At 61.4% G+C, this 12481-nt stretch overlaps 1 protein-coding gene across 1 annotated transcript in view; it reads right to left on the minus strand.

Annotated features, from left to right (window-relative positions):
* The window catches only part of LOC307063898 (mitochondrial import inner membrane translocase subunit TIM16), a gene marked incomplete at its 5' end in the record, with an annotated part of 66996 nt that overhangs the window by 14986 nt on the left and 39529 nt on the right, over positions 1 to 12481 (minus strand). The window contains 7 exons of the mRNA XM_079720243.1: positions 270 to 445; positions 822 to 948; positions 1742 to 1873; positions 1995 to 2087; positions 2175 to 2320; positions 2397 to 2454; positions 2971 to 3025. Coding sequence (XP_079576369.1) covers positions 270 to 445; positions 822 to 948; positions 1742 to 1873; positions 1995 to 2087; positions 2175 to 2320; positions 2397 to 2454; positions 2971 to 3025 — 787 coding nt within the window. The remainder of the gene's footprint in view (positions 1 to 269; positions 446 to 821; positions 949 to 1741; positions 1874 to 1994; positions 2088 to 2174; positions 2321 to 2396; positions 2455 to 2970; positions 3026 to 12481) is intronic.

A 12481-nucleotide genomic window follows, 5' to 3' on the forward strand; every position in this document is an offset into this window, starting at 1 on the left:
AGGGAGGCAGCATGGAGTGGCGGAAAGAGCTCAGGCTTGGGGCTCAGGTGGCCTGGGTTCAATTCCCAGCTCCACCACTTACACAGCGTGTGACCAGGCATCTCTGTGCCTCACTGCTTTCATCTGTAAAATGGGGATAAGAGTAGCACCCCCCACACACCGCATGGGATGCTGGGCACTTGGTTTGTGCTTAGAGAATGTGAGCTGGTATGGGCACCTCAGCATCCTGCAGGGACATGGGGACAGCGCAGCAGGGTGGGGCCCCTCACCTCGAGCACGGCCACCTGCCCACCACTGCTGAGCAGGGGCATGGCCACACGCTGCCGGTTGGCACAGAAGCCATCGCTCTCGCCAGGCGTGGTGAGGTTGAGCCCCTTGAGGTTGGTGATGTGGCTGTCTCGGTGTAGGACGGTGCCCTGAGCGTGCCGGAACTTGGAACTGGGGCCTGGCGGGCAGCAGGGACACGGAGCCACGTGAGGTGAGGGTGCCCTGCCTGCCCCACACTGTCCCGCAGGAGGACCCGGGCCAGTCCGGAGTCCGGGCTGCCTGCTCCCCTCAGCATAGGACCGTGCAGGCTGTGTGCCCAGGTCTCTGCCAGTCCAGCCAACACAACTCGCCCAGAACGAGACTCGAGGGATCTCGGAACGTTTAGGCCACCCTCTTACAGGTGAGACTCTCTTCATCCCGCAAAGAAGTGACTCCTCCAGGAGGGGAGGCGGGACTGTGGGGGGAGGCAGGACTGGGGTGCAGAGGAGGGTGGCTGGGGTGGGGGTGGACAGGGCTCCCGTGGTAGGGCGTTAGCCCCGCGCTGAGGCACTTACCCAGCAGGCTTTGCAGGGACCTCTGGCTGGGACTGGTGCTGATGCCGCTGGTGCTGGAGAGCGAGGGCCCCAGGCTGGAGGGCGTGGAGGGCGAGGTCAGCAAGCTGGGAGGGGAGGAGAAGCCCTCCTGGGGGAGAAGCTCCGGTCAGCCAGCAGCCCCGTCAGGCGGGTGGTCAGCCAAAGAGAGAGGGGATGCCGGGGTCATCACTTTGGGACACTGGGGTAGGCAGGAAGCCCCACCGTGGGATGTGGGGTGGGGACGCAATCGCTGATGGGCAGGAGGTAACATGGGGTGAGCTGAGCGTTAGCACATGGGACAGCAGGTAGCAGCTGCTGCTCCTGGGAAGGTGGGCCCAGAATGGTCAAGATCTTTCAAGAGGGGCTTCCCTGGTGGCACAGTGGTTAAGAATCCGCCTGCCAATGCAGGGGACACGGGTTCGAGCTCCTGGTCTGGGAAGATCCCACATGCCGCGGAGCAACTAAGCCCGTGCGCCACAACTACTGAGCCTGCGCTCTAGAGCCCGCGAGCCACAACTACTGAAGCCCAGGTGCCTAGAGCCCGTGCTCCGCAACAAGAGAAGCCACTGCAATGAGAAGCCCTTGTACCACAACGAAGAGTAGCCCCCGCTTGCCGCAACTAGAGAAAGCCTGCGCACAGCAACGGAAGACTCAACATAGCCAAAAAGTAAAAAAATAATAAATTTTTTAAAAAAAGATCTTTCAAGAGAAGCTAGAAATCCAGATTTTATATTAAAGTCTCACTTTCTAAGTGTTTGCTCAATTTTGAGAACACAGAGGTTCTTCATTTATGCTTCTTGCATTCCTGAGACCATCAGGCAGGCCACACACTCCTGCCCTGACCTGGGGCCCCTGTTGCAGCATTGCAACGGGGAAGCCAGGTGGGCTATGCTGATACTCACGCTGGGGTCCGCATCACCCACAGGTGTCTCTGCAGGCTGGGCCTCTTCCGGGGTGGGCTCTGCAGGGGGCACCAGATGGGAAGTGAAGCTGGGGTGGGGTCGGCAGGCTGGGTGGAGGCTGACCCTCTGCACCTGTGGGTAGAGGCCGGCAGGTGAGGCAGGAGGGCTTGGGGTGGGGATAGCGAACACCAGGCAGCTGAGTTAGTGCACAGGTGGTGCAGGCCAGAAGCAGTCAGCCAGGCCTTGGCCCTACCTGCTGGTTGCTACCAGCCCACCAGGCATGGGGGTCGGAGGGGGGCACACAGCCTGCAGTGTCCGGGAACAGGTCCTCGTGGAACTCCACAGCCTGGTGGCACACAAGCACACGGGCAGTGAGGTCAAGTCCCCCAGGCTCCCCCAGGCCCTCCCAGTCCCTCACGCAGGACCCCCTCACCTTGCGGGGCACGTGGTAGCTGATGGGCACGATGGCTGTGTTGCTCAGCTGCAGGACGCGAAGCACCTCGCAGCCCATGACGGCCAGTGCTCGCCGGGGCACGAGGGCCACCCCCTGCAGCACGCTCTCCAGGAGGCACTGGGTCACTATCAGGGACACCGTGGAGGACAGTCAGAGTGGGTCAGGGAGGGGAGGGGGCACAGGGTGGGGAGCAGGGCTTACCTGGGCTCAGTGCCGGCTGCTCGGGGGCCACCTCATAGCAGTACAGCTGACTCTGGCCCTGAAACGATCCCCACCCGAGCGCTGCTCGCTGACTGTGCTGGTGGCCTGGGCTGCCCGGCTCTAGCTCCAGCCGCCCCGTCCCTCCCCAAGGACGGAGTCACAGAGCCACGGCCAACGTCTACAGGGCGCTGATGTGCGCTGGGCTGAGCCCTTGGTAGACTCTGCCTCGCCTGTTTATCATCACGGAGCACGGAGTGAGCACCAGGGGTATACGTTCAGTAGGACAAAGTGCCTGCTGTGTGCTGACTCTGCTCTATTCTCAGCCTTGTCTTCACGAAGCTGATGTTCTAGGGAGTGACCCCAACTGCATGGAATGGAGACTTGGAGCCCTGTGTGCCTGGAGCCCCTGACAGGGGTGGAGTCTGGGCAGCACTGTTCTAGCTCCTCCTTTCCGGGGTGAATAGCATCCTGCACTCCCCACTCTCCCAGTTGGCTGGCCAGGTCAAAGGTTGGGGCCAGGTCTGGCGAATGAGGGCACCAGCCGACATGGGTGGGGGCTTGAGCTTCTCCTCACCTTTCCCGCCAGGACCAGGAGCCTGGAGTCTGGATCCAGCAGGGGCATCAGAGACCTGGGGGAGAGACGGCCTGTCGTAGGGATACGGCCAGTCATTGTGGCCAAGGGGCAGGGGAAGGGCTGAGAGCATCGTGACTCTAGATCGGGGCTTAGGCCAAGCACAACAGTGGCCAGGAGTGATGCAGCCCCTCCAGTTGCATCCAGCCTGGTCCCCAGGGACCCTCCACCTCCTCTCCCTGTGCTCCCGACATGCTGAGCACATCCCCACGTCCCAGCCTTTCTTTTCCAGGTCCTCCGTCTGCCCAGCTGCTTCACCCCAGGACTGTGCTGGGCCTGGGCACAGGGGAGCTGTCCCCTCTTTCTGCACCTCAGCCCTGATCTCTTCCCACGCTCAGCAGCTCCAGGAAGCCCCCCGACATACATTCCGTCCCTGGTCTCACCTCCACCAGCCTAAACACCAGGCCCGGGAAGGTGAGAGGGGTGCTGGAGCTGGGGACCCCCTCCATCTCCACCCGGCACCGTCGGCCTGGGTGCTCCAGGACCCAGGCTTAGGGGCCCTCTCCTCAGTCACCCCTGCTCCTGGGCCTTGATGCTGTTCTAGAGACTCAGAACTCCCCTAGGCACCATCTCTGAGCCCCAGTGCCCAAGCCTGAGCCAGGGGCCAGGAGCAGGGGCTCCTTCCTGCCGTGCTTCCCTGGCCTCCCTCTTCTCTGTCCCCCAGGTGGGGCCCTGGGTGGGGGGCAGAGGCTGGAAGCCCCCAGAGCCCCTGCTGCTCTGTGTTGCCTGTCTCGGCCAACAGCCTGTTGCTCTCCAGAGATTTACCACTCCTCTTCCCCTCCCAGGCCCTGCAGGGCCCCTTTGCAGCCCCCAGCCCTGACTGCTGTTTTCCAGGCCCAGAGTCTCCTGGATGTGGGGCACCCAGGAGAACTCAGACTGGTGTCTTCATCTGTTTCTGCTTCCTGCTCCTGGTTTTCTGGTCCTGCTCTCACATCCCCAGGGACCCATGGGCCTGGACCCCCACCTCAACGCAGACACTCATCCTCAAATGGAGCCCCGTCCTCCTCACTGTGGTCCCAGCAGTCAGAGGTCGCCCAGCTGTGGCAGCTGCCTCCATCCCTCACCCAGGCAACAAACGGTCCAGCCCACCCCCTCCCCTGCCCGGCCAGCTGCCCACCACCCCTCCCCACCCTGCTGGAAGGGAGCCACAGAGTGGACTGGGAAGCTGGGTGGGTCCCTGGGTGGCTCCACAGCTTCCTGGAGTGCCTTGGGCTGGTCACCTGTGAGTAACACAGCCTCTAATTACCTTGGGCTCAGCAGGGCGAGCTGGGCTCAGAACTGCCCTCTTGACCTGGTCTGATCACTGCCTGCTGTGTGGGGAGAGGGGGGGCAGGGGGACAACGTGGTCGTGTGACCTCGGGTGTCCCCTGCACTGACGCTGGATCCAGTGGGGCCAGACGTAAGTCCCTTCCGGAGTTCTAACAGGACTTTCACTCACCCACTAGTTCATCCACAATCATTCCCTTGGTGAGCTGGTCTGCACCCGGCCCTCAGCTGGGCCGGCAGGTGTGACCAAAGGTGGGTGCAGCAGACCCCACCTCTGTCCTCAAAAGCTCATGGCCTGGGTGAGAGGCAGACAGAATTCCACAGACAAACGCATGAAGGAAAAGTTCTCTGAGGACACACAGCAGAGAGCAGAAGGGCCTGACTCTGGCTGGCCACAGGTGAGTGGGCATTCTCTATGACCCAAAGGTTAAAGAGAAATCAACCACATCAAGGGGAGAGAATTCCAGGCAGAAAGGGCAGCATATGCAAAGGCCCTGTGGCAGGCAGGTGCACAGCCTGTTTGCGGAACAGGGAGTAGAACGACATGGCTGGTGGTCTGGGCAGTAAGGGTGAAGGGCTGAGGCTCAGGATGGGGTGGGTAGAGGCCACACAGAGCAGGGCCTAGTACATCAGGAGGAGGGTTCTGCCTCCCTCCATCGGATAAGCAATAGAGAAGCAAATGACAGGGTGAGATTTGTGCTGAACAGAGGTCACCGTGTGGAGACAGGCAGGAGGAAGGAAAACAAGAGTCTAAGAGCAAGTATGCTGGGCGGGGACTCTCATCACCCTGCTGTTGCTTTGACAAGAAATGGGGAATCGGCCTGCAGTTTCCACCCTGGCATCAATGGCTCACCTATACTCTAAACCAACCTCTTTAAGAGGCTTGACCTGGCACCCCTGTGTCCCTGCCCCATCAGCCCCAGCTGGCTGGCCCAATGACTCAGGTGCTAGGACGGGGGCGTGGGGGGGCAGGAAGTCAAGGAGGGCAGGGCTGGCTTCTCTGACAGGTCAGGCCAGTCTTCTTCGCCTCAGGCAGAGCTACCTGAGAAGCTCCGGCAGGCAGGAGCATCCTGCCCACCACAGCGCAGGCCAGGAAATGGGGTCATGGCACCCAGCCCCAAGAGTTGGCCAACAGCTGGCACGGGCCTGACCCCAGGCCTTGTAAAGAGAGCCAAGCTAGGTCTGGGTCTGGAATGCAGAAGCAAGCTCCAGCCTGGCATAGGGCCAGAGGGGGTGAAAGCTGGCATGGGCACCTCTCCTGCTGCCATGGCAATGGGGGAGGGCTGGCATCTGGGCCTGCCACTGGGAAAGGCTTTGACCCAGATCTAGGGGTCTGCTCCAGACTCAAAGCCACAGAAGGTCTAGAGCCCAGACCTGCCACCTACCCCTGAGCCCAAGTCCCAGAAGCTGCAGAACCATGGTGGTATTAAGTGGATCACGTGGGGGAGGGGTTACCCCCTGATACTCCCATCACCTTTCCCAATATTGCTGCAAATAACACAGGAAGTACCACAGTGAGCCTGCCAGGAAATGCAGTTTCAAGAGCCCTCCTCTGGTTCTCCCTGCCAGCCCATCTCTCCCACTCAGACCCACCACCTAAACATCCTGGCACTGGCACTGGTCCAAAGCAGAACAGGTCCCCTGTTCTTGTCACCCAGGCTGGGCAGTGGGGACCCCCTTGAACCAAACCCTGCCCCCCACTCCCTTGCTCCCTTAGAACCAGGTTCTAAGGCAGGTGGTGCCTTGAAGCCAAATGAGGACAGGATGGACGGACATACTGGGGAGGGGGGCCTCCTGGAAGCTGTCCTTGAACCTCCAGGTGGATGGGAGCATGGTCTGTGTGAGTCCAGACTTAGGATTGGGGCTGGGGATGGATCCTTTAGGCAGGTGGGATCTCACTATCAGCAAGAAATGGCCACAGAGGCGAGAAGATTCAGGATCTGTCAGGAAGTCCTGTTCCTGGAGGAGAGTCAGGCTGGGGTCTCCTGAGGGCCTTAGGGGACACAGGGCCCAAGGGCAGAGGCATAGGGACAGTCTGAGCTGACCGCAAACTCAAATGGTTCAGGAAACTGAAGGAGTGCAGCAGCCTGGTGTGAGACAACTAGGCTTGGTGGGGACTGGGGCCACCTGTGAGTCTGGGCCTTGGTCACAGGGGGCAGCTGCTGCTCAGCCTTGACCGAGAGTTCCCACTCAAGGCAAGCTGGGAAGTCCCATTTTAATGTGAAACTACTGGATTTTTCAATGTTGGCAATGGCTTCAAAGTTTTAAAAAGTCCCACAGGAGCCAAATGAAACACACCTGAGGGCCTGCACTGGCCTAGGAACGGACGTTTAGAGGTGTGCAAAGCACACTCCACATCCACATATAACAACAAAAGCATGGGGTGCAGACCTCTGCTCATCCTGAAAGGGGGCCGTGTTGGGGAGAGGTCCTGCGGAGGCGAAAAGCTGAGAAGGAAAGTCTGGGAGGTAACCGTTGCACCTGGACCCTGCTTAGCCCTGTTAGAGACTGGACACAGAGGCTATCCTGCCTTCTGGAGGTGATCCAGTCCTTCAAACACCATGCAACCCCCCCACCCCTGCAAGTTGGTGTGGCCCAGCCTGCTGGGATAAGCCTTCAGGCCTCCCGAGATTTGAGCTGGCCCAGCCAAGCCCTGACTATGGGCTGGGCTGGACGGGGTGGCGGGTGTCTTGGAGCCGGCTGAAAGTTAGGAGCTGAGCTGGGTCCCCAAAGGCTCTGAGGCATGACTCTGACCACAAGTGCAGAGGGGGAGGAGGGCAGAGTGTTTTCCTGGAATCCTCCAAGGCAGGGGATTTTTCTGGACTAGCCCAGCCCTTGGCACCCGCCCCTTCTGCCCCATTAAGGGCCACTGTCAGCAGCACCCAGGCCCCACCTACTGACAGTGAGGCCCAACCTCACATTTCAGCCCAGCACCCCCCAGCACACTCTGGCCTTGAAGCTGCCAGTAACTGTGGGTAGTCTATCACGTCCCCTTCCTGGGTGTCGCTCCCTTCATCTAAGACATGGGGAAAGTGGTCCAGAGGTGCTCACAGCAAAACGACCCCAGGACTCAGATTTGGCATTAGAGGTTGTACTTATGAGGTTCTCAGAAGGGATCTGTGTGTGTGGCCTACCCAGGAGTTTCTGAAGTTGGGATTAGCTACCAACAACAACATGGAGAGATTTCACATAAAAAATCCAGATTTCCAGTGTCTTCTGAAAAACCTGAAGCTCTGGCAGACTGGGACAGGTCATAGCGGCTGAGTCTCCCCTCCCCAGGTCTCCACAGGCTCTGGGGTCCGTTCCTCGAGTTTTTATCACCTGCTTGGTATGTCACAGGCATCCAGGTTTGGGATGCTTGGTCTCACTCATTATTCGCTTGCTTTTTCACAGGGAAAAAGGGATCTGCCAGGGTCATATTACAAACTAGTGGCAGACCAGACTGGACCGCGGGACTCCTGACTCCCAACGGAACCAAGCAAGGTCTCTCTTGCCCGCCTGGTCGGGAGTTGGCGGGGTGAGGACCAGGCTGCTTGGCCGAATGACCCTTTCAGCAGAGAGGGGAGGCGGGTCTCCGCCGGCCCCGCCTCGGCCAATAGGGAACAGCCACGCCCCCCGCCCATGGCGGCCCCACCCCCAGACTCTTAAGACGGAACCCGCCTCCCGCGAGCCGACTCCGCAGCCCGAGCCTTGGGGCGGGGAGACACGGACGCGGCTGCCTCGGCACCTCAAGACCTCAGGACCCAGGACCCCTCCGGCCTCCGGGCCAGGAAGCACTGAGGCCGCGGCCCGTCCCGCCCGGCTCCCGCCGCCGCCGCCGCCGCCGCCGCCGCCCGGTGAGTGTCTACCGGGCTGGGGGTCTGCGGGCGGGAACAGGGGACGGGCTGTGCACACGCGCCGATCACGCGCGCGGACCCCCCCCCGACCTCCGCCGCGCGCACACGCACTCAGGGCGGGCACGCGGCCCCCAGTCCTGCACGATCACCTGGATCAACTCGGGGACGGAGGCGGGCGGGCACCGTTCGCCCCCGGCCCGCCCCCTTATCTGGCAGTCATCGGGCTCCGACAGCTCCACGGCCGGGGTGCGCGCACGCGCGAGTACGCGGCTCACCGGCCCGCGGGGCTGCAAGCAGACAAAATAAACACCCCCTCCCTCCTCCCACGGCTGGGCCCTCCGGCATGACCAGTTTTATGAAACAAACCCCTTTGAGGGGATGGCCAAGCCACAGCCTTCGGTTACTTTTACCTCCTGGAGTGACACTGGTTCTGGGCATGAATACCCCTAACCCCTGTCCCCCTGTGCAGATCGACGGCCTGGGGTCCGTCCTGAGGGCTCTGTCACTCAGGGCAGAGCAAGGGGCCCACAGGCATGCAGCCCTTGAAATGGGGTACGGACCTTGGCTGACTGGGTTGTACTCCAGGTATCAGGGTGCCCCATCTCTGCCCCTGCCAGGGAAGGGGCTTTGCTCAGGCTGCGAACCCAATGGCCTGGAGCCAGCCTAGTCTTTTGTGTCCCTGGGCTGGCAGCACTGCAGCCTGAGGGCTGCCGAGGTCCCCTGTGGTCACTGGCAGGCCAGCTGATTGGTGCCAGCCATTCTGCCTCACCCCCATTTGTTAACGATTACCACACCAGGGTAGCTGACTACCTCTCCCGCTGGGGCCAAGGGCTGGAGTGTGAAAGGTGGGAAGGAGGAAGTGGCCCTGAGGGTCCCTCTGCTTGCCTCTGCACCAAGGGCAGGTGAGGCTCTGGAGCGTGGCACCAGGACACAGAGCCGCCTCCCCAGACCAAGAGCTTCTAGGGCTGGGGAACTGAACTAAGTCTCAAGGTCCCTTCCCACTAGGCTGGACTTTGGGCATTGGGGGCAAAGAGGGGTGGCTGGGCGGGTGACCTCCAAGTGGGGTCAGCAGGCCCAGTGGGCCATGACATCCAGTATGGGCCCAGCTGTTGGCAAGACCCAATAGGGCTAAGGCAGGCAGTGTGGGGGATGGGAGAGTAGTCCCCTGAGTTTGCTGTCTTCTCCCAGGGGAATCAGCCTCTGGAGCTTCTGTAAACAGAGTGTCAGAGGCAGGAAGAGGGCTCTGGTAATGAGCAGCCCAGCTGGATTCCCTCCAGACCATTATCTGGCCTCTCCCGGGCCCAGGGAGGGAGGATGAGCACACGCGTGCCAGGCTGGGGGCCCGGGCACTGCCTGTCTCCACCTCCCCTGGCCTCATGTTTCAGTGAAACAACTACCTGGGACCAGTGGGCAGGCGGGGGCTGATGTCCCAGGGCATTTGCTGGAATGGCACCACTCTCTCCAGACCCTGGACATGGAGGAGGAGGGGTTCAACATGAGAAGCCCCTCAAAGTACCCAGACCAGTGCTCTCCCCAGGCAGCCCCCTCTGGCAAATGCCCCCAGGGAGATACCCTGGGCAGGGGATGCGTCCAGCTCCTGGCTCCCATTCCTGACACCTCCACTACAGTCCTGGGTAAGCTAGGACAAGTCCCAGGTAAAGAGAGTTGAATCCTTGTGGGGGCTTTTAAGTGGGTAGCAGCTCCTGGGATCAGGACAGCAGGGTCTCAGCTGGGCCCTGGAGGCAGCTCCCACCTCAGTAGGCCAGCCAGCCAGTTCCCCTGGTGGCTAGAGAGAAGGCTGGGTGAGCCTCTGCCCACAGAAGCATCCCTGACCACTGGCAGGCCCTGAGCTCATGGGAAGGACAGCAATGCCACTTAACAGGGTTAGTGATCCCTCCCGGAGCCCCCCTCAGAGTCCCCTCCCTGGGCCAGGGAGCCCAAGGCTCCGCACTGCCAAGAAAACCAGCTCCCCTCACTGCTGTGGAATTTGAGAGTTCTTGGAGAAGGGGGAGGGCGTGTGTGTGCGTGTGTGTCTCAAAGCACAGCCCAGTGGGCGTGTGTCTGGCGTGGGCATGTGTCTGCGCGCGCGTGACCAGAGCAGGGCTGTGTTTGGGGGCGGGCAGGGGTGTGCTGAGGGTGGGCGGGGGCTCAGCCTTCTCCCTTTTATCAGTTTCCACATTCCAGAGTCAGCCGGATTGCTTTCCCTCAGCTGGCTGGGCCGCCTGGCCGGCCAGGGCCGCCTGGCCGGCCAGACCCGCCGGCCTCCCCCGCTTTTCCTCATTCCACCCTCCCTGGGTATGAGGAGGCTGGAGCAGACTCCCTTGGGCCACCTTAGGATTGGGGGGTGGGAACAGGCGAGGGGCCAGTTCTTCTCCAAGGTGGGGAAGGGCCCCCACCCGTCTCCTCCCGGGGAACGCAATAAGGCTCTCACATTCCTCGGAGGCTGCCTGAGAGATTTAATTAAGGAGGAAGGAGAGAGCTAGCCTGCACTGAGAAGAGGCTGAGGCTGGGGTGGCCACTGGGGCCCCCCTGGCCCTGGGCCTGGGTGGGCAGCAGTGAGAGGTGAGAGGCAGGCTTGTGGCTCCCCTAATCAGCCCCACCTGCCCACTGATGGGCTCACAGGCCCCAGGAAGGGCCTCCTTCGCTGCAGGGTAACCGAGAACCCTGGGCATGATGGAATGAGAAGGGCAAGACCCCTCTGGGGCTACCTCCTTCTCAGACCCTGTCTAGGCCCCAGACAGCCTGGGCCCAGCCGGCTTGGGGGTGGTGGCCTCCCTTGGTGACTAAGGTCTTCCTCTGGCAAATTCAGGGTTAATTGCAGAGTTAGGGCCTTAGTTGATGGGTGCTTGGCCCTGGGTGGGGACAGGGCGGTGAGCAAGCCCCATGTCTGAGCCCAGCCCCAGTGGCATCACAACTGCACGTGCTGACGGCGGCATCTGGACCAGCCCATTTCAAGTTGGGCCGCAGCCACCACATAGCTCCTGGGGCAGCAGGTGTCCTCTTCCAGCAGAGTGGCACCTCTGCTGACTGAGAAGGCATGTCCTGCCACCCTGAGGGCTCACTTGAGCCAGGGACTGGCCTTAGTCACTGGTCTCCCTGCCCTGGGCTGACAGGTCTAGCAGCTGTCAAGTCACCCACAGTGCCACAGAAGACACCCACCTGGGGCCAGGGAGCTCCTGCCACGGAGTGGGGAAGCGGGAGGAGGTCCAGCTCCTGCTCTTCTGGTGCTGCCAGCTGGCCATACCTGCTCAAGGATCTAGACTCTTCCCTGGACAGGGAGACGGGCTGACGTACAGACTATCCCCCTTTGCAATATTCTGCCCCAGGATCTGAGGCCTGGCTATACAGGAGACCCACCCAAGGAGCTTCTCTAAAACACAACTCTGCCTGGGTCTCACCCCAGAAATTCTTATTTAATTGGCCGGGGGAGGGTGCGGCGTGAGCATTAGGAACTTTCTAAAGCTTCTTGGTGATTTTGATGTGCAGCTGGGGTCGAGAAGCCCTATAGGTGGGAAATGGAAGGGAAGCCCGGATGAGGTCGTGGTATGGAGTGTCAGGACTTATCCATAGCGTGAGTAGAACCCGCTGGGGGTGGTGATGGAGTCAGTTAAGCAGAGATGCCAAGACTGGTGGGTACCCCCACCACCAGTCAAAGGGCAGGGCTTAATCAAAGGGCAGGGCTAGGACCACCCCCCAAGAGGGCTATCTCGGAGGAACCTGAGGCTCAGCCCCCTCGGCCCCTTGCATGAGGGCCCAGGATAGAGACCCCAACCTGCTGGGCCAAGGGCTGCTTCTCCCCAGGGATGGGGAGACTGGTGGACCCAGCCCGGGCCCGGAGCCTCCTCAGACACGTCACCGAAACTGGAGCCAACTGTCCTGGCTGCCGGCATGGTCCCGCCTGCCTGGGGGGTTGGCAGACTCCTGGGCTGGGCTGTTGCCAGGCCTGGCCGGCAATGCTTCACCCTGGCGGGCCGGCACTGGGAGCCAGAGGCCCAGAGCCATGGGGTCAGATCTGCAGCCCCAGACCCCTGTACCCACTCCGCAGCATCGGGTACGGAAAGGGACGTGTGCCTGCTTCTGTCTGCCCATTCCTGTTCCCCACTGGCCAGGCACAGGAGATGCTCCCGCCTGAGGTCTCACGTGGTCAACCGAAGGCCCAGGTTCCACTCACTCGCCAGTCCCTGCCTGACCCAGGGCCTATGAGTGGGTGCCTCCAGGTGTCCCACACTTGGGGGTGGGTGGGGACACTCTGGGTCCCCCTGAGAGCTGAAATGATGATGTCCTTACTCACAGAGCCCCTCCTTCTGCTCCCCCTCCTCCCCCATCACATGCTGAACTGCCGGCCAAAGGAC

This window comes from Hyperoodon ampullatus (assembly GCF_949752795.1).
Source record: "Hyperoodon ampullatus genome assembly, chromosome: 14".
Taxonomy (NCBI): Eukaryota; Metazoa; Chordata; class Mammalia; order Artiodactyla; family Ziphiidae; genus Hyperoodon; species Hyperoodon ampullatus.